This window comes from Cynocephalus volans, chromosome 10 (genome assembly GCF_027409185.1).
Source record: "Cynocephalus volans isolate mCynVol1 chromosome 10, mCynVol1.pri, whole genome shotgun sequence".
NCBI lineage: Eukaryota > Metazoa > Chordata > Mammalia > Dermoptera > Cynocephalidae > Cynocephalus > Cynocephalus volans.
The window spans coordinates 76029475-76054914 of NC_084469.1; the positions used below are offsets into that span (position 1 = coordinate 76029475).

Consider the following 25440-nt stretch of genomic DNA (forward strand, 5'->3'; position numbering starts at 1 on the left):
AAATGCGGATTTGCGAAAAAGGTAATAAGGATGGCTTATTTACAAATTACTCAAAGTATTCTAAATAGAAGCTTCCATAAAGCACAAAAACATTTTGTAAAGCTAGATTTATTCACAATTTTTCAGGAACGGCTCATAAAACAAGGTATACCTGTACTGAAACAAAGTTAGTAGAGAGAAAGGGAAGCCAACTATTGGTTGTGCATCAGGATATAAACATGCATCTCACTAAATCTCTCAAAACTCTGTGAGGCTGGTAGAACTATCACTTCCTTTTACTGAGACAACAGACTCCAGGAGATCAAGCCATTTGTAAAGAGGGGCTTCAATCACAAGCATATGCTAACATCATAAAAATTTAATTTAATGGTATATTCAACACAAATATCACAAAACAAAAAAGGAGATGATTATATATCCAGATTTTTCTTGAGTTCTATTTATATGATAAGCACACTCATTTTCAATAAATTTATATTCATTTGGAGTGACTGGTGTGATGGAGAGTTAGGGACAGTACTGTGGAGAAGACGAGATGACTGAAGTTACCAAGTCACCTGGCAGATCATTGGCTGAGACCAAGAAATAATCTTGACTACAAGAAAAGACCATAGCAGAGACCCTGAAGAAAGAGTTGGAATGGGGCTAAAGTATATTCACATAAGATTCATTCATACCCACACTGAGCAACCAATATGGATTTTCACTGAATAAGTTCTCGAATATTGGGCAACTTTTTTTTTTTTCTGTACCATTTTCAAGATTTGCAACAAATAATAGTTCTTAACAGTTAACCAATTTTGAGGCAATCCTTTGACAAATTAAGAGTTTTTCCATTTGGTAATATGTCATCTCGGTGGGAAGGCCTTCTCTCAGGGTTATTCTCTGGTTTTCTTTCATAGCACTTGATAAAACATGGCATTATATATTTTTGTACCTGTTTAACTTTCTCAGTGAAATGTAAACTTTATATTGGACAGGTTCCTATTTCTCTTGTTCATTGCTATATCCCCAGAGATTAGCACTCTGCCTGGTACATTGTAGGCATTCAACAAATATTTTTGGTATGAATAAATGACCCCACAATTACAACCAATCATTTCAACTTCATACTCCATTGAGGAAATGAAAGCTAGGCTACTTTTTTTCCCATGCCACTAAGTAGCAGACACTTAAACAGTCAGAACGGAGGAGTGGCAAAGTTAAGCCCTATAATGAGATCAAAAAGTGATGAAAGTCCTTAGTAAAACATTGATCATCATTCAAGATTAAATTTAGTCTGAATTAATCATGTTAAGTCATACTTAAATGAAAGTATGTTCATATTTTAAACTGGATAATATAGAAACATTGTTTTTCAACCATGCTTATTCATATCTTCCCTTTACCCAGACCACACAAGCCATTAAAACCTCTTTGGTATCTCTGGTCTATATGGACTTAAAAAAAATTTTAATACCCAGACCATGTCCAATCCCATTCAATCCAAGTAGCAAATTATAATTACAGTATACAATTTGTAGACAAGAAATAGCATAACTATCAATATTAAAATCAGCAAACAATATCAGATTCTTTCACACATGATATCACTTAATTTTAACCCTCCAATGAAGTATTATTATTCCAATTTAGAAGATGAGGAAAGTGTAGTTCAGAGTGGTTAAGTAACCTGGCCAAAGTCACAACTAATAAATGATCAGATCTTCTGACTAAGACTAGTGATCTTTTCACAATACTACAGCTTTCACAGAATTACTAGGAAAATCTCTCTAAACAGTAACAAGCCAGGTGATTAAAAAAAAAATAATTTACTCTAGGTGCAATATAAATATTTATAAACATTCCTTTTTGACCCTACCTTCAAAATATGAAGCCAAATAGATGGACATACTTTCATTTAAGTATGACTAATTTGACTAAATCAGACTAAGTTTAATCTTGAATGATGGTCAATGTATTTTTGAAGTGTTTCAGACATTTCAAGATACAAAAGGAACATCTATTCATTTAAAGACACGAAGATCACATTTTTAAACTTTTAGTTGCTTTACAAATAGGTATTACTACATTCCTTATCTTCCTCTTCCTCTCCCACATCCTTCTTCAACCAGACACCCGTCTACCATTATTCTAACCACCACCCCTGCTTAGCCCAGCACTTAACCTGCCTCCATTGTAGAAGACAATGGTCTTAGAGCATACAAGCAGTCTGTTCAAAAGTTACACTACTTCAAAGCCAAAGTAAAGAAATGTGTGAAATGGTCAGGAAAACATCAAAACCATTTTTTTTTTTTTACTTGCACAACACACAGGACAAATGTACTTTGCATCATCCATCTTGTTCTCTGATCACTAACTTCAACAAAGAGGAAGTCCAAAGAGTGTGTAACTGCTAAGGGTAAAAGCAGCTCTTCACAAGAAAAGGGAAAGGAAAGGAAACTTCTTTTGTGTATACAGCATAGCCGTTTTTAACAGTGGAAGACAGTCTGGGCTACCTGTCATCCTTGAATTTAGGAAAAGTGTTTGAGTGAAGACTGATTCAGCACCAAAAACTCTTGACCACCTTAAGTTGACTCAGTTATCTCTTTTCTTTGATTATAATTTCCTACCCTGGATGCCCCTGCTCAGCTAGGTCATTCCAACCTCCCGTGTTGTTCTAATTCCGCACCTCGACTGTCCGCCTTCTCCTTCACTCTACCCATCCCAAACTGACTCCTCGCCTTCATGAAGGCCAAAAAAAAAAAAAAAAAAAAAGCACTTCCCCACATTCACTTTCCTGTGGTAGGTCCGCCTCCCACGACACTCACAAACTCAAGTTGAAACTGCTGCCACAGATTCACTCCCCCTCCTCAGGCACGGCATGTGTCCTCCGCCACCCGCCGGCTCAGCTCCGGTTTCGGATCCTCCTCTCAGGCCCAGAGCTTCCCTGCATCTTCCTTTTCCACACGCCCCCTCGAGCCATCCTCCAAGGGTCCTCAGTTCTCAGACCCACAGCTCTGCCCCCTGCAGACGCAGAGCCGCTCAGAAGTGCTCTCCTCAGATCGACAGCTCCTTCTTCCTCAGACGCCTCAGCTTCCCAGACTCACGCGCCACCCGCCCTGGCCACCTCCCCTCTCAGACCCACGCCCCCCTCGGCCGCCCTCCCCCGTCGGGCCCGCGCGCCTCACCTGGACCCGCTTGGCCGCGCCGATGTGCGTCTGCTGCACGAAGGGGTTGGGCACCGGCGGCGGGAAGAAGGACGACTGGCGGGGCACCATGGGCGGTCGCAGCCCCGCTTCCCCGACGCCCGCACCCGGCATCGCGGCCGCCACCGCCGCCGCCTCTGCGCAACGGCTCATGGCCCAGCGGGGCGTCGGGCGCGACCGAAGCGCCGCAGCCGAGACGTAGCCGGAACCCCACCGTCCTCTCAGCCTGAGGCGCCGCTCGGGGGCCTCTACGCAGGCGCCAGTTACCTAGACTGCGGCTGCTGGCGCCCCGCCCCTTCGGCTCTGGCCACGCCCCCGAGCGCTAGCCCCACCCCCTTAGGTTTCTGGCTCCTCCTCCTCGGTAACATAGATACGCCCCCTTGGAGGTGAATGCTTTTCCTTCAGACTAATGACCCTGAAGGGTACCCCTGTATCCCTAACACTCCAATGCGAGACTTCGGGCAGACTTTTCTGCTTTTAAGGTCAGGAGGACTGGATTTCCAATCTATTTTACTGGTTCTGTGACGTTAGCCAAATCACTGTCTCCATGAGCCTCGGTTGCCTCCTGTAAAATGGGGATAAACAAAACAGGTAAGTAGAACCTGGATCCACCAATGACAGGAGCAACCACTTCCCGTTAAGAAAACTAACATCTCTGGGGTGGGTTTTGTTTATCTGTGCTTGATCTCTGGTGTGTGTTTCGTTTTTGCGTAAATCAGTTTGAGTTGGGTGTTTGGTTTACAGCTGAGAGTCCTAATATAGAAATTGGTACGAGGAGTGAAATCTGTCCCACTCAAAACACTTGGACTGACAGTGGGAAGATGGTTCTCCGGAGGAAAGTTGAGCTATTACTAGAATAGACAAAAACAACAGATGCTTTCCACACTAGATGAGGAACCTAACCCAGAAAAGGGAAATGACAGGCTGTGGCTCCATTTCACTCCGAGGAAATTCAACCTGTTTGAACCTACATAGGAGTAGGGAAGGAGAGGGAACAGGGGTTCTCCCAGGACCTGAGACCAGCTGATCAAACCCAAGTGGCTCAGAGTTCAAGGATGGAGATGGTAAACAACTCATCCTGACTGATCAGCTCTGCTCACAGCAGGCAGTTGGGCCAGGATGAGAATCTGAGCCTGGGTCCTAGAACAGCTGCTCCCCCAAGCTTATCAACCATAGAATCCCAGAATCTTCCAACCCTACTAGATAGATGTATGGCCTTGAGCTAGTCACTTAACCTCTCTGAGCTTATTTTCCCATCTAGGAACAAGAAATCAGTTCCTACCCTAATTTAGTAAATATTAAATAAAATAATGCAGGTGTACTGTTGATTAAAAAGCAGTCAAAAATGGCACCTTTTAGGTATGATTATGTTGTGGAATAGCTGAATTTTCTCTCAATGTAGCAGTGTATTACAGTCTTGATTCCTCAGCCTAGGAGGTCCTCAAGTACGGACTGGCAGACTCTTGTGGCTCTTTAGCCAGATACCTGCACAAAATGCTGACTTTCTAGGGCCCTCAAGAGCCTAAGCCAGTAGGCAAGCCATAGAAGGAAAAAAGATGACTTTGGGCCCATCAAGGTCACTTCCAGAGAGTCCTGTCCAACTCCTCACGCCCTTCCCCACCCATCCCACCATGGGAGGCCTGAAGCAATACACACTATCAGACTATGGGAACTGGAAGTGGCCTTAAATTTCTGCTCAGCATTAGTTCCAGAATTTCTTAGGAGGGGCTTAGGGTTGGGTATTCAGAAGGAGGCATAAGAAGCTTATCTATTAATAGTAGCTATGTTTAGAAGCAAGAAGGTGGATAATGCTGCTGTTGGAGATTCTGGGCTGAGGGCTAAAGCTCCTCCTCTAGGTTATCCTTTGGCCTTGATGCAGGTTCTGTTACCTGATAGCTATGGGGCCTTGGGCAAATCCCTTCTCTTTGGGCCTCGGTTTCCTCATCAATAAGATTCAACAAATAATAAATAGTCTTTCCCTCTTTAGGTGGCTATAAATGTTAAATTAAGTAATGCATATAAAATGCCTGGCACAAAAGCACCCTATTAATAGAGAGGGATATTTTGTTGTTGTTTACTGTTATTAGTAGTAGCATTAGCATTGGTATTATTGTTGATGAAGAAACAGAGACTCAGAGAGAAAGTGAACCTCGAGCAGTCCCTACAACTAAAACAACAGGATTGCTGCTGTCTCAGAGCTCTTTCTATGGGACAGAGGGACTCAAGTTCCCCCACCCTGAGGTTCTCTTGCTGTTTAGTTTAACAGCTCTGACCTTTCCAGCAGACATCACCTGTGCCCTGTAGGAAGCAGAGATCTGGACTTTTAAACTTTTTTCTTCTGGCTGGAGCTGTGGCCCCTCTCTGGGCTCTGCTAAAACAGATGGCAAACACTGCCACTCAATGGGTGTCTTTATTCATACTTGTTGACATTTCCCATGGGGAACTGTTGAAGGGAGAGGCAGGGAGGGCTGAGCAGGGAGCCATGGGTTGGTCTTCCTCCATCCAGTGAAGGAAGTGACTGGGCGGGGACACACTAAATAGAGTGAACAAGGAACCATCCCTATGTGGGCCGAGATGCATCATGAAGCGACTTCAGACAACCTGAGTCCTTCTGTCAAGAAATGCAGTATCAAAGTGGAGAAGTAAAAAAGCCAGAAGAAAAGAACAAAGTGAATAAAAGCAAACTGCTAACGTAGGGAAGTTTCTAAGGCAGCTAGCAGTGAGAAGCCAGGTGTCTGGGGTGGCCACCTGGCCGTGCCCCTATCCTACTGCCCCATGCCAGGCTGTTGGGCCACCAGTGCCCTCTTGAGACAGTCTCTGTTGGCTCCAAGGCTGCTGTGAGCCACAGAAGGTTGGGAAGGGAGAAAAGCCTAAAGCGTGACAGCACCAGGGCAGCCCAAAGCAGGACTGCATTGAGAATATCGGAACATCTCTTTGGGGTGGCTCTGAGGGTTGGTGGGATTGGAGGGGGAAGGGACACCTGGGAGGAGTACAATCAGCACCTTTCCTTGGGCACAGGGCGGAGCCACTCTCTGAAATCTTAAATTACCAGGTAGGAATGAGAATGCTGATTAACTACAGAGCTGAAGGCAGGAGTTCCAGGCCCCTCCGGGTCTTTCTCTGGGGCTCAGGGCCCGGTGTGTGGAAGGTGATGGTGAGGAAGGGCTTGTGGGAGCAAAGGCCAGCTCAGCAGCTCAGCCAGTCGGATTTGATGCTTCCAAACTTCACACTCTTCAGACTTTGGTTCTCCAGTTTCAGATAATAGGCACCCTTGAAGAAGTAGCTGTGACCTGGGACAGAGAAAGAAGAGAGGCTGTGACCACCCCATCCTGACATTCTGGCACACAGAAGGCTCCTGGGAGCTTGAATGTCTCCCTGGCATGGAAAAGAAGATTTCAAACCAAGGAAGACCCCTCTGGGACAGGAGGAAGGGAAATGGCTATGGAAATAATCTCTCTTAGTCCGTGTTTGCTCATCTCTAACATGGAGATAAAGTTACCAACCTCTTAGGGCTGTGGTGAAGATTAGATTAGATAACACATGCTATAATTAATAAGAACAACAGTGCCCCACTTAGCACAAGCACCAAATTAAGCACTTTCCATACACCAGAGGTGGCAAAACAGGAAGCTTCCAGCCCTATCAGGCCTACAAATGGATTTTATTTGGCTCATATCAAGTTTTTTGTTTTGTTTTGTCTTAAATTCTGAATAACTTGCTAACATGTAAATATCTGAAAAAGTCACATGAAAATACAGATTTCTGGCTTCTTTTAAAAACAACAAGAATATCTAACAATAGTAGGTCTCCCTTCTTGCAGGCCAATAATCATCAGAACCTGGGAAGGAACTGTCCCCTGTAGATGAGCCACGTGCTATGTGCCTGGCCCCTGAAGGTTTTGGAATTTGCGAGTCCTGACATACATGATCTCCTTTACTTCTTTTAAAACCATGGCACATAGTAAGTGCTCAATAGATGTTTATTCTTAAAGATAATGCTTAATCTTTTTTCTTGGACAGGTAAGACTTTTAGCTACTGGACGTCAGGGCTCTGTGCTTAGCATATGGTAGGTGCTCTAAAAAATCTTTGTGTAATTTAACTGAAACCTCTAAAAAGCCAAAATGAACTCATTTCCGAGGCACTAGAGAGCTCATAGAAGCCTCATCAGTAACATGGTTTTCACTTCAAATTCTATCCCTCGCTGATATTGGTTGTGTTTTATTCAGAAAGGGACCAGGGGCAGACTGAGTTGAGTGAGGGATCACATGAACAACAGAGCATGATAAAGTCTGCCTTATCTCAAATAGAACTACCCTTCTGCTAATGGGAGGTGGTCACAAGGCCTCCTGCAGAACCCAAAAGGGCCTGGATCAAACCCCAGAATGAATTCAGGGCACGTGGCCCATGTTCCTTGCCTCCCCTTTCCTCTGGGCCTCCCACCCTCCCCTGCTCTGGCTCCAGGCCCTGCAGCTGTGAGGGGCCTCTTTGGGTCTTACTGCCTGAAGCCTGGCCGAGGGAGCAGAGGTCAGGAGTCTGGATGCCTTCCCAGCACTGGGCTGAAGGGGTTGGTTTGTTTTCCCTGGCGCTGCAGGCCTGCCCTGTACAATGGGGGCCTGCCTGCTTGCAGGGAGCTAGGCCCTGACTGGGGGAGGGGAGTCTTAGAAAGCGGAGAGAGGCCCGGGCTGCTCACCACCACCCTGCACGTCCACAACAGCATCCAGGTCATCAGGAATGGCATTCCAGGCATCTGCGATGAGCTTGGGGAAGCCAGGATCCATTTTCTTCTTCACCTCATTGTATCTGTAAGGAAATGGACACAGTGAACCAGCTGGGCCTCTCTAAAGCTCCTGGGTGGGCCTGGGAACGCAGACCTAGCCTTTTAGCTGCAGTGGAGGAACATGGAGTCATACTTGGGTTTGAATCTCAACTCTACTACTTAATTTACTAATTATATGACTTTGGACAATCCCATAAAAACAATCTTATGATTACTGCTAATATTTAAGGAGCACTTTCTACATGCCAGGCAGTGTGTTAACCACTCTCCACACATTTTTCTCATTCAGTCCTTACAACAATCCTATGACACAGACCAGAGGCTTAAAAAGGGCTTCCAGCTGCTAAGTGGTGGTCCAACCCAGACCTGTCCAGTTCCACAGCTACAAGTTGCTTTCTGAGCCTCAGTTTTACCAGCTGTAAGATGGGGCTGTATTAAATTTGATATATTTAATTTAATGCATAGATTAAATAAAAGAGCACATGCAAAGTGTCTATCCCCAAATCTGGAACTTAGTAGGTACTAGGGAAATGTCAGTTCCCTTAAAAACTTGATCCCCGCTGTAGTATGGGGAGCACAGGCTTGGAGCCCAGGGACAATGACCTGCACTGTCGTTCTTTCACTGAGTGGTTTGGACAAACTGCTGCTTCTTCATCTGTCATATGCAGATGACAAACCCCATCCCGATTATTGGTCATAACTGGGACAGTGAAGTAACAATGCAAGGTGGTGCATGTGAATCCAAAACCTGTTACTCACAGGGTGGACTACATGCTACTTCAGTTGTAGCTGTCATGGCACGCAGTTGTCCTGGGCCCGCCTTTAATTCAGGTAAATACCTTGGGCATTAGTTGGCATATTCTTCTTCCTGGCTAGCAATACTTCTGTCTTTTTAATGGTTTGGAGAATTTCTCAAGTGCTGCTATCATTTTGATTCCTTTGCTTCTCCACTAATTCTCGACCTGTTCATTGTTCTATAAATATTTAATAAATATTTAATGAGCTCCTACTATGTGCCTCCAGATATCCAGGTAAAGGAGATCAAGTTTTGCCCTCCTGGAGCTAATTTTCCAGACAGATCTATAAATTCCATCCTGGTGCCAGCCAAGCTATCATCTGCAGTGCTTCCTAGCTGGCCCTCTTCTTCCCACGGCCTGCCTAAGCACCTCCACCCTTGACTCCAATGACAGCTTCCCCTATAGTCTCCCTCCTTCAGGAGTCTTCTCCTTCCGCCCATCATCCTGACAACTCCCAGAAAAGCCTTCTTTAACCCCAGCTGCATCAGAGGAACACGTCTTGCAAAACCTAACATGCATCCTCATGACCTGGGTCACCAAAATCACGTTCCCTAGTTCAAAATCCCAACACTCCCATCCACATCACCTCCACTGACCCCTACATTCCCTAGGGTTATGATAGCTCAGCAATATCCTGTGCTTGAATTTGCTCTTATTTTTTTCTCTTTCTACCTACAGAATATGGGGAGGGCAAGAATCAACTCCATTTCATAGATAAAATGGATGAGAAGTGAACCAATTTGCTTCTGAGTTCCTTTCATCCAGGAAGAACACCACCATGACATCAGAAGATGTTGGCTCTGAAGGGGACCACATCTCTACTTTCTTCTCTATTCCCATAATCTGCTGGTATAATGTTTCCCACTTGCTGAAACACTGTTTCGAAAGGTTTCTCTGTACCACTCCATATCTCTCTGCAGCTGTAGGAATTGCAGCATAGAGGAGATATTAAGAACAGACGTTTGTGTCCCAGTTTTTCAAACTGTGTATCCTTGAACCACTGCAGCCTCAGCTTCCACACCCGAAAAATGGGGCTAACAGTAGTACCTAACTTAAATGAGAAATGCAGGTGACATGCACAGCCTCATTACCGGGATGTGGTGCAGGGCCTGTACTGAGAGCCATCTTTATTTGATTCAAATATGTTTGTCTCTTTCCCTACTCTACCATAAGCAGGGAGTGACTATTTCTGGACCGCTGTTTCCCCAGAACCTAGCTAAGTATCTGGCATATGGGTGATGTTGAATATATATATTCATGGGCTTAGTGGAAGCTTCCAAAAGCAGAGGCTGAACACTCCCTGGCATGCTGGAGGCAGCTCCTCATCCTCGCCATTCTGAGGCTCTCTCTCCTCCAGGAAGGATGCCTCCAGGGCCTCTGCAGACCAGGGTCAGTGTCACAAGTTCATTAACTGCCTCTCCTGGAAGAGAGATGTCTCTTTTGGAAGCCCAGCCCAGAGCCTCTGATAGGCCTGTCAGATCTGCCCCTATTGAGGAAGTAGAGCCGGCTGCCAGTACTGGCCCCCGGCTTTTGGAGGTGGGCTTGTTCTACAATAGGATCAAGAGGCAGATAACTCTGCCTGGAAACAGCAAGGCACTGCCACAGCCTGCATGTCAGAGTGTGTGTGTGTGTGTGTGTACGTGTGTGCACACGCATTCATGTTCACATGTGGACACTTTGGTTCTCATATGTTTACAAACATCAGGTGCGCTGGAGGGTGATTATAAAAGTCCTTCCAACACCATGACTCAAAGATGCTAGGGCTTCATGATTCTAAGATTCATGTTTCAATGATTCCATGTCTCTTGCTGTCCATGATTCTAAGAGTTGGAGATCTGGAGCGCCTGTGAGGCTGAGATGCCATTGGCAGTACGTGTGTGTGCCCGGGAGTGTTCCAGAGCCTGTGGGCAGAGAGCCCACTCCGTGGTTTCCTGGCTGACTGCTTTCTTCCTCGAGGCTTGAGATATTAATCAGCTTAGGTTGCTAAGTGTCTTAGCAATATGTCTGGAATTCCACCCTGACTTTGGCAGGCGAGGGACATAAACAGCTTTTGAATGCAGGGTGGGTGGGGGCAGGGAAGAGGGAGGGAGAAGAGAGAAGCCTTTGGGGATGGCAGACAAAGGCCTCAGGGAGTACTAAGGGCCCTCTAAGTACTTCCTGGGTAGGGCCCCAATGCAGTGGCAGCCACAGAAGGAATGTGGGGACACTAGGAGGAAGGGGATGAAAAGATACCTGGAAAGACTTTCTGCACCAACCACCCCTCCCTCACTAACCAAATGATCTGGAGGGTATACTGGAGAGGGTACTGGGTTAGAAGACAGGAATGGAAGTTATAATCCTGGCTCTGTGCCAACACACTTATATAGAAATAACTTGGACAAGTTATTTAATTTTCTTGGACTTTGGTTTCCTCATCTGGAAAATGTGAAGAATTATAATCAAACTCCCGAGGTTTGGGCTGCCTCTCACCAACTATTCCTGGATAGTGGGCTTCCTGGCCCCTACCCCTGACAATGGCCTCTCAGAACTGGACCTTTTCCTTTAGTTGACCTGCAGCAGAGAGCTACCTGCTTCCAAACTTCCCCCTGCCAGTCTGTGCCCACAGCCCCTGGGCTTGTTGAGGACATGCCAGGGAGGGTCTGCTGCTTCCAAGGGGGCTGATTTGGATGCTGGTGCACCCATCTCTGTCTTCTTCATATTTTGTCTTCTGTCATCCCTGCCTTCACCACCCCCATCTCTTGGGACCCCATTATTTCAGGTATAGTTTAATATAGTATAGTGAATTTCTCTAGCATGTTCTCAAGGAGCCAGAATGCCAGGGTTCAAATCCCAACCTGTCACTACTGGCTGTGACTTTAAGCTAGTTACTTAACCTTTCTGAACCCAAGTTTCCTCATCTGTAAATGGGAAAAATAATAACATGCACTACGTAGAGCCCTTGGAATAGTGTCTGGCACATAACGTCAATAGCAGCAGCTGCTATCTTATTTTTATTACCCCCTTCTTCAGTGACTCACCCCAAAATGTGAGGCTCCAGACCACATATGGGACCAATCAAAAGACTTCAGAGAAGAGAAAGGAGATTCTGACCAGAATTATAACTGCAATGTGCATAAGGATGCTTCATTCTCTGGTGACTTCTCAGAGGGGCTGCATACCAGACAGGGGGCATCCATGGCCCATCAACCTCTGAACTTGACGCAGGAGGCATGAAGCCCCAGAGTGTCTTCTCTGCCTCTACGCAGCCAGCTGTGCTGCTGGGCTCCCCACCGCCTTACCTCCAGAACTTGTCTCCAGCAAAGATGTACGTCTTCTTGTTCTTGCTCCAGTTAAAGGCAGCGTCCACTCGCTGGACATCAGGGGGCAATCCGAGGCTGGTCAGTGGCTTGGGGTACCCTGGTTCCAGGGTGCTGGCTGAATAGACCCAGTACTCATTCCCTGGAGTGGAAGCAAGGGATGTGTTGGTTGCTGGTGCTCAAATCCCCCAGACCTGCCCGTCTCTCCCATTGTTGATCTGTCTGGAGACCCCAATGCAGCCATTCTCAACAGTGACACAGGTTCCTGCTCATTTCTGGGTTTGGTGCCCAGAATCAGGGCTCACACATGGGGTTTTGTAAGTTGATCATAGAAGGTGCCAGCCAAAGAGGTGAGTGGGGGGATGAAATCCAGCCCACGCTCTGCTCACCAAGCCATGTGTTCTAAGTGCCATGCCTGCCATGAAGAGACACCTTTTCCTAATTTGCACTAAGGTGCTCTGGGAGCCAGCAGCTGCCCTGGCCAGGACTCATGGTCACTGTGGGATGGAGGAGATGCAGCTGCCTGGATGGGATGGTAAGTACCCACAATCTTGGCTAAGCCCTCAGGTCCTCTACGAAGCCTGTGTTCCCACCCCTGACCAGGGTAGGGTCCCTCTTAGACCCGCCATCATAGCCCTGCTGCACTTTCTCACAACAGCCTGGTTGTCTGTCTCCCCAAGTAGTTTGTGAGCAATAGGAGGGCAGCGGCTGTATCCCCAGAGCCCAGCAAAGCTGGTCACATGGCAGGTGCTCAAATAAATGCCTAATGAGCAGGGCTTCCCAAACTTTAGCCATATGTGCCCTACCTTGATGATGTTTACCACTTCTAGAGACTCCTTGTCCTATTATTTACTCAATATTTTGCTATCAGTTCATTCGTTTTTGAATCTTTAAAAATAAATGTATTCAAAAGAATTTTTTTGGTGGTCTAAATATCATTTGTTGAATAATCCATTTCCATTCTGGTTTGAAATGCCACACTATCCTAACTACCTCTGTTAAAATAAATGCATGTTAAAAATTAAAATAAAAACAAATCAGTTTTTAAAAATTCTATATAAAACTGTTGCCTGCCAAAGGCTCTAGCACTAGAAAGATGTTAGAGACACACCAGCACTAAACTGAGATTTTTTTTCTTCTAGAAAAGGAATCAGAAGGATTGAAAGAGAACTAAAAGGAAATTAAATGTTCACTCTGTGGGTTAATGCTATTTGATGCTGGGTGTCTGAACCAATCTTCCAGATGAATCTCAAGCTTTGGGAAATGATGTTGAAAGAATGAACTCATAAAGGAGAGGCAACACCCACGGGGGCACAGGAACTGTGGCTTGGGAGCGGGAGTGGGCCTGGGCCACGCAGTACCTTCCCCACAGACCTGCAAAGAACACAGCCTTCTCCTCTAGCGGGGCCTCATAGACAGCATCGATCTTTTCCGGGAGTTCAGGCCAGAAAGTGGCCACCAGCAGGGGCCCTGTAGGCTTGTCATGTGGCGCTATCATCCTCCAAATGAACCTGGGGGTGGGCAGGGGACACAGGAAACCACACCTTCAGTCACTCTGCAGCTCTAACCACATGTGCCTCCCCGAGCCCAGCAGAAACATCCTGGTGATGATTCCATGATGGGACGGGAATCGAGATCAAAAGAAGGTTGGAGAAGAACTGGAGAATGGGCAGAGCCCCTCTCTGCAAGATATCAGGGCCGAGAAGCAACCCCTCTTGCTCCCCCTCCATGTCCTCCAGGAAGCCTTCCCTGACTTCCTCTGTCCATACTGTGCTCTCCCTCCTGTAAGCCTCTCAAAACCATCAACACTGAGTGCCTGGCACAGTATCGTTTGTTTATTTGTCTTATCTCTCCTATTTGATTAGAAACCAACTGAGTCAGAGGCTGAGAGCACCCAAACGCATTTCCTGAACTGAAATGGAATGGATTCGTGTACTTTGGCAAGAGTAAGAACTATCATTTATCGATGGCCTACTAAGCGCCAAGCACTTTATGTGCCTTGTAATTTAATCCTCACAGTATTATAATATGCACTCTTGGTGGTCTACCCAGCATGTATTGTCTATTTCCCTATCATCCTTCCTCACAGAACTCCACATTTATGATCCATTCGTCACCTTCCCCCACCCTATAACCCCAATCCCCATTCTAGGATAGATACTGATTAGCCCAAGCCACTGGTTCTCAAAGTGTGGTCTCCTGACCAGCAGCATCAGCATCACCTGGGAACTCGTTAGAAATGCAGATTATTAGGTCCTACCAAAGATCTATATGTCAGACTCTCTGGGCTTGGGGCCCAAAACTGTTTAACAAGCCTTTCTGATGATTCTAATGCATGCCAAAGTTTGAGAACTACTGGTCTAAACCAATCAGAGCTTATCAATAATTATTAATAATATGGCAGTTGCCATATGAATATGTTGGCATGATAAGATTGAACAGATAGATTTATATTCATATCTGGGGACCTGTCTCTCTCTCTCTCTTTCCTGCTAGGAATGGGCAGAGAAGCCTGCAGCCTCAATTGCCACTGGCAGCCATCTTGTGACCATGAGAGGACCCAGCCTGGGGATGACATCAATGCTGAGGCTGGCAGTGGACAAAGACATCGAGTCACTGACCCTCTTTTTGCCCCTGGAGGCAGCCCTACTCCTGGACTTTGTGCCATGTGAGAGCAATTTCTCTCCACTGTTTAAGGTGGCTTGAGTTGGGGCGGTAGGGATGTCTCTGTCACTTGCAGCAAAACATCCTAATACAGGAAGGTATCACTATCCTTATCTGGCAAATGAAGCTCAGAGTGGTTAAGGAATTACTAGGATTCAAAGCCAGTTTAATCAAAACGTGACTCCAAGGTCTGAGTTTAGTCATCTTGCAATGCTGTCCTTATTGCACAATTGGTACCTAGCACAATTTTTTTCACATGGTCAGGACTTAAATAATTACTGATTAATTCAATGAGCCCACTACATACGCATCAACTTCCTTTGGAAAGAAATTGTGATGTGGCAGGCCAGGGATGGCTCCAGCCTGGCCCAGGCTCTGCACTCTTTCCTAGGTCCACACTTCTCAGATCTGCACTGTGGTCAGGGCTTCCTTAGTGGGAAGTGCTCCAGGCTAAGGACACTGCTGGACAGCAGGGTGCCCTGGCTTGCCTCTTCTCCATCCCTGTCATGGTGCTTCAGGGCAGCACACATGTCTACTGTTACACATCCTGGTTTGAGCACTTGAGGCCTCATTAGCAGTACCCGACTTCTCTTTGCATTTTGAGTCTCATCTCTCTGCATTCCTGCCATCTCCCTACTGGCCAGCAGACCCTTGTGAAAGGCAGAGCATCTGCACGCCAGCACCTGACCCAGTGCCTGCAGCATAGGGGGCCCTTCACAAAAGTGTAGGGAACATCTTGTTGCCTTACCAGGCTCTCTGTTCCTCCTGGTCTAAGCCAGGAACTTTCACATCTCTATGGCTTTGCTGTGCAGTTCCCCCTGTCTCAAACACCCTCCTGACCTCTTAATCCAATTGCCATCTATCAGAATCTTGCTTCTCCTGGAAAGGCCCTGCTCCAATGCTGACTCATTTGTGAAGCCTTCCTTGAACCAGAAATGCCCACAAAAGCATTTTGCTAATGCTTCTGCAATCACATTTCTTTCATTCTGCCCTGTATTACTGTTAGTTCTCTATGCCTGTTTCCTAAATTAGACTGGTGATGCACAAACTTTCCTGTGCATCAGAATCATTGGGGGAATTTGCTAAAATACAGATTCCTGGTGCCCACCCCTAGAGATTCCAGTCAGAGGGTTAGAGTTGGGGGCAAAAATCCCTACTTCAACATTCACGCTCAGGTGGTTCTGGCATAGGAAGCCTTGTACTTTTCTTTATTGTACCTTTCTTTCAGAACACTGATTTAGACATTCGGCAGCTCCTGTACCCCTGCACACCATCTTTCTTCCCCCAGCTACTAGAGCCTGGCAAGTATTTGGCACTGTAGATGCAAATAATTATTTGTCAATAATAATAGCTAATATGATTAAATATAGTTACTCTCTGCCAGATATTGTTCTATGCATTAAACTCATCTAATCCTTACAAAAGCCCTATGAGACAGGTTGGAATACTAGCCCCATTTTATAGGTGAAGAAACCAATGTACAAAGAAGATACTTAATTAACTTGCCTACGATCATGCAACCAATATATAACAAGTCCAGTATTCTAACTCAGATAATCTGGCTCCAGAGCCCATTTCCTCAACTACTACACTTTATGAATGGGACAGAAAAATGAATGGAGGTATGAATAATGGATAGATGGATGAATGGATGGATGAAAGATAATGGATGGATGGATAATAGATGACTGATGGGTGGATGGATGGACGGACGGATGGATGGATGATGTATGAGGTGATAAGTGAATGGATTGATGAATGATGAATGAATGGATGGATGCAGGTAGGTATGGATGGACGGTTGATGGATGGGTGATGGATGGACGATGGATGGATGAATACTTTAATGGAATCCTAGATACTGCCTGTCATTCTCCATGGGACTAGGGCATTAGGGTGAGTCTCAGCCTCAGTTGGTCAGCTGGATGGGGGCCTTTATCTACAGCATTAATACTACCTCTCTTTACCCTGTGGTTACTTGCTACTCATACATAGAGCAATTTGGCCATTTGAGGTCAACTCCATTCCAGGGGAAGGTCTGCAGCAGGCTGAATTATTGTCGCCAATTGTTCCCTTCATTCCTAATTTAGAATTTCACATCCATGGGCACTACCATGTGACTTTACAGTACCATCCCCTAGAGTAGGTGTTAGTCTTGGTCATGTGATTTGCTTCAGTCAATGGAATTTTCTCAGACATGATGTGAGTGGAGGCTTCAAATGTGCTTGTATGGTTTGATTGTACCCTGTCCTCTGCCATGAGTAGCCTCTAATCCCAGGAAAATGAGTGACATGCAGAGCATACCTGAACCCAAACTGCACCCAGAAGCCAAGACACTTAGTAGACCCACAGACTATGAGGGAGCAAAAGAAATGCTTGGGTGTAAGCCACTGAGAACTGCAGGTTGCCTGATACACAGCAAAAACTGTCTAGTACAGGTCATCTGTGAAGGCCCTCGAGGAGTCCTCAGCAAGGGGTGAGGGCACAAGAATAATGGAGAAGGGGCAGAGGACAGAGGGCAAAGAGGACAAAAAGCAAGCTCTTGCACTCACCGGTCCTTGAAGAAGAAGATCTCACCACGGATCTGAGCAATGCCGTCAAAGACAATGTCCTGTACGCAGATCTCAGGTGTGACAGGTCCCAGCGTGGGAGTGGGGCCAGTACCATTTTCAGTGTCAGGGGAGCCTCCTGGGGAAGGATACCTGACCTTAGACTCTTCCCAGCTCCAGGGGCTCTCCCCACCAGGCTGAGCCCCCAGGGCTGCCTATCCAACCTGTTAAGGGTCAGCAGAAATAGTATTCTGGCCTTAGTGTAAGCCCAGTAAGATAAGCAGAGATGCCTGGACTCAGAGAGAGGAGAATGAAGGGAAACCAGAGTCCTGAGGCCCTTCACATAACGCTCTTCCTGACATCACCTGGATCAGTCCTGTCTGTATCCCGGGGAGGTGGGTATCATTATTATACCATTTCACAGATAAGGAAACTGAGGCCCAGAAAGATCACATAACTTGCCCAAGGATTCAAACCCAAAGCTCAGATTCTTATGCCCACAAGAGAGTCAAAGCAGTCAGGGGCCACTCCAGTGTCCAGCACGGGGGTGTGGCACTTCCTCAAGGATTAATTCCTTTATACCTTATAATAACCAGCCACATTTTAGAGAGGAGGAACGCTGTCCAGAAAGGTAAAGACCCGCTCAATCTCTTGCAGCTGATAAATGGCAGAGGAGACACTTGAACTTGGCATCTCTCTCTCCAGATCTTGGGTTTTTTCCCAAGTCCACTGTCCCCCAAACTTCATCACTCAGCACCACTTTCACTGTTTGGGCCTGGTCCAGGTACCACCAGGACCATTACATGTTTACTGTTTTTTAAAAATGGACTGACTTTTTAAACTCTAGCCTCACCGCAAGTACTAACAATAAATAAATCATTAATTTAAAACATTGGTATGTTTTTACTACATATTAAAATAAAAGCATCTTATGAAAACTAGAAACTTTCACCCCTGTATCATTAAAGTCATTCTACATGGTAGTAAATTCCACCCTGTACTTAGCTAACTATCCTGGATTCTAAACTTCACTTGGTTGCTTAAGTCTGTGTGACCTTGGGCCAGAAAGGTTACCTTTCTGAGCCTCAGTTTACACGTAGGAAATGGAGAGCCCTAGAAATGGGAAACCAAGAGGGGCATGGATACTATGTTGTTTGGAAAGGAAAGTGCTAACTAAGCATCGCCTCGGAGCATGGCTCTGACTCCCTAGTATCTGGTCACCACACCTGCCTCTTGCTCTGCCGTCCTGGAGAGATGGGACTTTGCTGGTTCCCACCCCCTGGCCTGCATCCCAAGCTGCACAACCTCCCCAGACTCCCCCCGGAGGCCCCCAAATGGAGGTGTACCATAGAGCTCTTGAATGCCCTTGATGTCATCCTGGGATAGGCGGAAGTTCTTGGTGTAGGTGTAAATGGGCGCCATCAGGGCTCCAGGATCCTGCGAGTGCTCCAGCCCCATGGCGTGGCCAAACTCGTGGGCTGCCACGAGGAACAGGCTGTACCCTGAGGGTGGCAGTGTGGGAAGAGAGTTGAAAGATGGGGGAGAGAGATGAGAGAGGAGTCAGGACCTGGCCCCAGCAATGGAGACTTTTGAGGATATCCCCATAGTGGAACTGAGAGCCCTGGAAGTGGCGTGATTGATTTTTCCTTTTCCCAAGATTTCTGGGGTTAATAGACTATGCATATTGCTTTCAAGTAGGTATCAGCCAAAGTCCTCTCACCCCTTTCCAGGGTAGGCAACATGTGCCATAAAGGAGGAAGACGAATAGCAGCTGCAAATCCTCTACTTAAAGTCCCATTCATTAAACATCGTGTCTCTGGCTCTTTGTGTTTCTCTATGAAGACAAGAGGCAAAACCTGCCCCTCAGAGTCTTCAAAGAGGTAAGAGAATGGGGATAGGCTAGGGAAGTGGTTGCCCAGGCTCAGCCACAGACTGTGAGCAAAGTCTATGTCACACCCTACTGGGTTGAATTGTGTCTCCCCAAAAGATATGTTTGAGTCCTAACTCTGGGTTCCTGTGAATGTGACATTATTTGGAAATAGGGTCTTTGCAGAGGTAATTAAGATTTAAGTTAAAATGAGGTCATACTGGGGTAGGGAGGATCCTTAATCTAATTAGGTTCACATCCTATAAGAAGAGAAGAGACACAGAGACAGACACAGACACAGAGAGAAGCCCATGTAATGACAGAGGCAGAGACTGGAGTGACCTTGATTTTAGACTTCTAGCCTCCAGAAGCATGAAAGAATAAATTTAAGTTGTTTTAAGCTGCCAATTTGTGACGCTTTGTCCTGGCAGCCCTAGGAAAGTGATATTCACCCCAGGTGATCCACACGAGCTCTGGAGCCTCAAACCACTCAGGCTGATGGAGAATCCCACCTTTAGGTAGAAGGCTGGAGCAGAGCAGGTAAAATCAGAATAGTAGCATGGGATTTAGCAGGGGATAAGAAAAACTCCTTTGGCCAGCCTCTGTCAGCCAGCATTTGCCAAGTTCCACCTCACTGTGAGTAAAAAAAAATAAAACACAAAGAGAGGCTGTCCTAATTCTGGCAGGCCCTGGACCAGCCCTCCCACCTGGCTATCATGGGCTACCAGGGAGCTTTGAGCCCGATGGCCCTGGGCCCTGCAGACTAGAGTGGGAACTGTATCCCAGGCACCCTGCTCACTGCACTGACCACACAGTAAGGTCACGGACAGTCTCCTGGTCACATTCTCACCCCAGCCTGTGAGTCCTAGAGGGCAGAAAGCTGTCCCAGCTGGCTGTGTCCTCAGAACCCAGCACTGACAAGGACCTGCCATTCACACTTTGGTAAAAAGATGGTGCTGATGGGGCCGCAAGGGCTCTGGAGCTCTCCCGTGCTGCATGGAGTGTGGGGTCAGAGCATGGGGCTTTTTCCCACTTATCTGCTGCTCACCCAGCTCCTTGAAGGCGTCTCTTTATTGGGAATGTGTCTTAGGGGAATCATCTCTCCAGGGCAGGGTAACCTGTGTCCACCATTCAAACATTTTTTGGTAGTAAGAGCCCTACTTGGAGGGGTGGTTGAAGTAGAAGGGAAGAGTAGCATCTCAGGAGACACAGTTTCCATCCAGGAAGCGGGTACCAGGGAGGACAGGGTCTTGTTTTCGAGCTATGTCCCTGTCTGGATGGGCAGGGCCTCAGCAGAGAACCTGTCTCCACCAGAGATGGGCAGTGTCTGGAGCAGGGAGTGTCCCTACCAGGGCACGTGGGTGTCCAGGGGGCAGAGTCTATGCTGGAGGCAGTGGGGCCTCAGGAGAGTTTCCAGGCCAAGTAGGGGAGGGTGCTGTCCAGTGTCTCTGCCCAATGCCCAGGGCCCCATACCTTGGTCGGGGCAAAAGCCCCACTTGCGGTCGTCGTTGAAGTTGGCCGTGGTGGAGCACCACTGCTTTCCATCACCACGGCCGGCGGTGGTGCAGCTGTCATACTTCTTGGTTAGGAAGGTGAACGGGAAGACACAGGGGGCACCTTCTGAGTTCCCACCAACTGTGGACATGGCTGTGGGGAGAAGGACATGGGTCAAGGGGCAGCAAAGGGTTTGAGGCCACCACCAGGAAACGATGACATAATGCTGAGATGGACAAACCACTCTTACCAAGTACTCGCTCATCCCCAGGCACTGCAGCCAGTGCTTCATACACAACTCACCCCTCCCCACAATAACCCTCTTACCCCATTTCATGGGTGGGGAAATCGGAGCTCAGAGAGGTTCAGAAACTTGCCTGAGCAGATACTGCTAGGAAGTACCAGATCTGGGATTCAGACCCAGGCAAATTCCAGAGCTGTCACTGGCCTCCCATGGACAGAGGCTGAGGGGCCAGAGGTGAAGGGGGTTGGCAGGGCTGATGGTTGCAACACGCTCCCCTAGGTGGTGAGCCCATAAGGCAGAGTCCTGTGCAGACCAACCCGTGTGTCTCCTGCAAAAAGCAGTTGCTCTGCTCGGTAACTACATGCTAGAGGAAGGGAACAAAGAAAGGCAGGAGAGGAGAGGGGAAGGAGAGATGGAGAGAGGAGGGAAGGAAGAAAAAAGGAAGAGAGGGGAAAGGAAAGAGGAGAGTGCAGGAGGGAAGGAGTCCTCATTGAAAAACAGAGCCTAGAAGGTGGAGATATAGACTTGGAAAGGCAGAGAAGAGAGACTGCAAGGTCAGAGAGAGGGAGAGAGAAGCACTTGTTGAGGAGGCTAAGAGAAAACATGTGCTGGTCAGTCAGAAAGGGCCCTGGACAGGCCTGGCATTCAGGCAATACCAATTTGGCTGAACTGATGCCCACAGTGTGTTGTGACTCTGGTGCCCATGCCGTAGCAGCTGTTAAGTATTCTGACTAGTACCTCTGGGGGAAAGGAGATTTGGGGGGCTCTTCTGGGTTTTGTATCTGCATGGTGCTGGGCCCTGAGGGGCAAGGGGGGGCGGCAAGCACGCACCGGTCTCAGGGCAGAAGCCGTACTTCTTGTCGCGGTCGTAGTCCTCGGTGGTGCTGCACCATCGGTAGCCATCCGTTCGGCCCTCCGTGGTGCAGCTGTTGTAAGATGTGCCCTGGAAGCGGAACGGGAACTTGCAGGGCTGTCCGTCAGCGTTGCCACCCATGGTGAAAAGGGCTGGGGGTGAGGGAGAGAGAGCGGATGCGACTGAGAGAGAGACACCTGCATGGGCATAGAGCTGGATGGCCGCCCACCTACCAGTTCATACCGGTGAAACTGCTGCATTCTAAAATATTAAATATTTAAAACATTTTATAATATTTTAAAAAATGTTTTAAATATTTAAATACTTAAAATATTTTTAAAATATTAAAAACTGTCTCTACTGGTTGGCAGAAAGCTGTTTCTCTGAGCTCCCGGAAGAGACACCCGCCTCCCTGTCCAAACTGATCCCCCACCGGGAACTTATGGACCCCCAGCAATGAAATGGTTAACATGTGACACATATCAGGGGCTTCCAGAACTCTGCCTCAGTCCCAAGGTCACTATCCACTCTGCCTGGCCAATGCCCACACCATGCAGATGCTAAATATATCAGCCAGAGTGGGCAGGACAACACCCAGTCTCTCCTTTGGATAGATAGGGAAACCAAGGCTAAGAGAAAGCTGGTTTTGGAACTGCTCATGGTCACATAAATGAAAGAAGTGGATGAGGGTCATAGCAGAAAACTGTAAAACACTAATCTCAATCTCTCTCTCATTCACTCTGTCACTAACACACACGTATGTGTATGTATGCACAAGCATGCACAGAGAGAAAGCTTCACCTCCTTTCAACCCCAGGCCCTTTCTTGGACAGCGCTGTTGCGGTCCCTGCAGGAGGGAGGCGGGAGGGAAGAGAAAGAGGGAGTGGAGGGGAAGGTGGTGTCTTTGGAAACCTCTTAATGCACACTCCGGGCTCCTACTTTGACCTCCTCAAGCAAGACAGGAGCCATGACTGGAGAGCTGGTGGAGAGAGTGGGGTTCAGAGTCTGGCCTGTCTTGGGCTCTTCCCCTGTTCCCCTGTCCCCTCATCCACCCCAAAGCTACAAAGTGGTGTGTGTCTGGAATTGCCAACCAGCAAAACCACAAGTGCGTAACAAGGACCATCTGTGCACAACGGCGCCAGAGGTGACCTCACCAGCCCGTTAACTCCACTATGGCCAGAATGAAGCCTGGTCTCTTGCCTCCCACTGCAGGATTCAGAGCCCTTTACTCTCACCGCTCCCTTCCCCTATGACCAAGGGACCTTGTCCTGCAATGCCGGAAAAAAATGGGACCTAGGGAAGTGGCAAAACTGAGGCCAGATATCTTGGTGACCTCGTAGTTAGGAAAGGCAAGACCAGAGCCCCTCATCTTGCCTCCCATCAGCTGCATTTCTACCACCCTGGAAGCCTCTGCCTCCTCTCAGATCCACCCCACCAAGGGCGGCAAGAAGCAGACACTGACTCAGCGATCAGCAGGGGCTGAGTAACAAGAACTCTGCCCCAAGACCCGAACACGTGCATGTGTGCGTACTTTCACCGGGCTGAGGACCAAGTAGATGGCGAATGTCCAATGCAGGGAAAAACCCTCCCCAAACTTATGAAATACAGCTATTTCCACTTTAATTATCAAGGCATCCTGTTCCAATCCGAGGGGCTGACACATGGAAGGGTTAATGCCACCTGAATCCCTACTGGGAAATGCAAGATACAGAATGTGTTTTTATTTAAAAATTTCTGATTTTTAATGAGTCAAGTCAATGGCTTGAACTCTTAATACAAAGTTTAGCTTTGGTAATAAAAGCGTAAACAGGATGACAATTAACTAGCTATTTGTTTCTTTCCTTCTGATGGTTGGTGCTCAGTGTTCGGTTGCAATGGGGTCAGAGAAATTCACAAACATGTAAAACTACAGCCAAAGGGAATCTTTAGTCTCTGTAGACTGAAGAGTGTTTATAGAATGGAGAAGAAGGTAGTATTTAGAAAAATTTTTAGATTTTCTCCAATTCTCCCCAAATATTCTGGGCTTTCAATCTGTAGAATCACATGATGATCAAATATGATGACTTGATCAAGTATGAAGTTACACATACTGTCTTTTTGTGATATACGCTTATGAAGTGTGTCAAGGATACTTTTAAAAAGGATTGAGTCTGTATGTCAATACCTTACCCTTTCTTTGAGCTTCTCCCACATGGCTTCAAAATCTCTAGAAATTATATGTCTCAAGCACTGACAAAAATACACACACAAATACTCAGTCACACCTAATGCCTCTGTCTCTGCCACACAGACATGCAGACACAGCCAGGCAGACTGCAGGGACAAAAGGCAGATGGCATGGCCCCCAAGAGAGGCGGATGGCATGGCCAGACACACACGTGCGCGCACATGTGCAAGCACGCGTGCGCACACACACACACACACACACTCATTAGCAGAGTCAGCATCAGAACCGGGGCAGGAGCAATGGCTAACATTGCCAGGGGACTCCAAACCAGGATGGGAACCAGCCTCAGTCTGAGTCCTGTCTCCCTAACCTACTGCTAGGCTTTCCATTCCCAAGCCTCTGCTCATGCCCTTAAACTCTCAATCTTGGTCAGAGTGTAGAGTGGTTCTGGAGAGAACCACTAGGCATTTTAATAGTTCTAAGCTTATTCCAAAGTGTGTTAGAAAAGAAAATTAGCACATCAAACCTGTGATTTCCCAAATATTGCTAAAGGTGAGACTTAAGAAAAGTTGAATCGATTCCAAGTATTAAGTAAACAGTGGTACAGGTGAGAGACACACAGCAGTGGCTCAAATCGGGACAGTGGGGCCTGAATAAAGGGTGTTGGGGGGTGCTGGCTGATGGGCAGTGCCAGTCCTGGGGAGTGTGGGGGCAGGGCATAGCGGGGGGCCAGGGAGGGCTGGAGGCTGAGGTGGAAAGCCTGGGGCCAGGGTGATGCTCACCTTCGTGGGGGCAGAAGCCATACTTGCCATCCTTCTCAAAGTTGTAGGTGGTGGAACACCAGAAGAAGCCATCGCTGCGGCCCATGTCGGTGCAGGTGGTGTACTCCTTGCCGTTAAACAGGAAGGGGAACTTGCAGTACTCCCCGTCAGCATTCCCGTACTTCACACGGACCACTGAGGGGCAACATGGAGGGTGATGGCTCAACCTCTCCAGGCCTTTCCTTGGAGACCTGGATTCTGACTCACCACGTGTGTGACTTCCTTCTCCTCCCATTTCCCCGGTCCCATTAGAGCAGATCGAGGTGCTCACAGTTGCCAAGCAAGCCATAGTCCTCGTTGCTAAGTGACAGGGAAGCATGCAAAGGAATGGAGAGGAGGTCTGGAGCATGTGAAGGGTCCCTTTCTTACCTTGCCCTTCTCCCAGGGTCCATAGCTCATCGTCGTCAAAGTGGGAGTCTCCCCCAATACCAGTGCCTGGGGCGAAGGCATGAGCCAGGAGCCCATCCTTGCCGTCAAAAGGGTATCCATCTCCATGCTCTGAAACACACACTGGGTCTCAGCTTCTAGATGCCTCAGCTGGACCCTGAAACCCATCCACAGCCCAATCCATGTTGGGAGCCCTTTAGCCCACCTAGCATCTGTCCCCTTCTCCTGTCCCATTGGGGTAATCCAGGACTAGGAACATAGGGAATCAGTAGAGATTTGCTGACCTGTTACCATCCAATGGTCTGCACTACTCCCTCAAGTCCATATGGCCCCCGG

The 25440-nt window shown here is 47.4% G+C and overlaps 2 protein-coding genes across 2 annotated transcripts in view; both read right to left on the reverse strand.

Annotated features, from left to right (window-relative positions):
- The window catches only part of LPCAT2 (lysophosphatidylcholine acyltransferase 2), a 74372-nt gene extending 70955 nt beyond the window's left edge, over positions 1-3417 (reverse strand). Inside the window, exon 1 of the mRNA XM_063111936.1 lies at positions 3171-3417. Within this exon, the coding sequence (XP_062968006.1) occupies positions 3171-3341 (171 nt within the window). The 5' untranslated portion in view covers positions 3342-3417. The remainder of the gene's footprint in view (positions 1-3170) is intronic.
- Positions 3418-5579: 2162 nt separating this feature from the next.
- MMP2 (matrix metallopeptidase 2) overlaps positions 5580-25440 on the reverse strand; it is a 29063-nt gene continuing 9202 nt past the window's right edge. The window contains exons 4-13 of the mRNA XM_063110429.1: positions 25087-25215; positions 24679-24852; positions 21708-21881; positions 20612-20785; positions 18618-18773; positions 17275-17410; positions 13433-13569; positions 12041-12200; positions 7879-7988; positions 5580-6478 (exon numbers count right to left, since the gene is read on the reverse strand). Of these exons, the coding sequence (XP_062966499.1) occupies positions 6375-6478; positions 7879-7988; positions 12041-12200; positions 13433-13569; positions 17275-17410; positions 18618-18773; positions 20612-20785; positions 21708-21881; positions 24679-24852; positions 25087-25215 (1454 nt within the window). The 3' untranslated portion in view covers positions 5580-6374. The remainder of the gene's footprint in view (positions 6479-7878; positions 7989-12040; positions 12201-13432; positions 13570-17274; positions 17411-18617; positions 18774-20611; positions 20786-21707; positions 21882-24678; positions 24853-25086; positions 25216-25440) is intronic.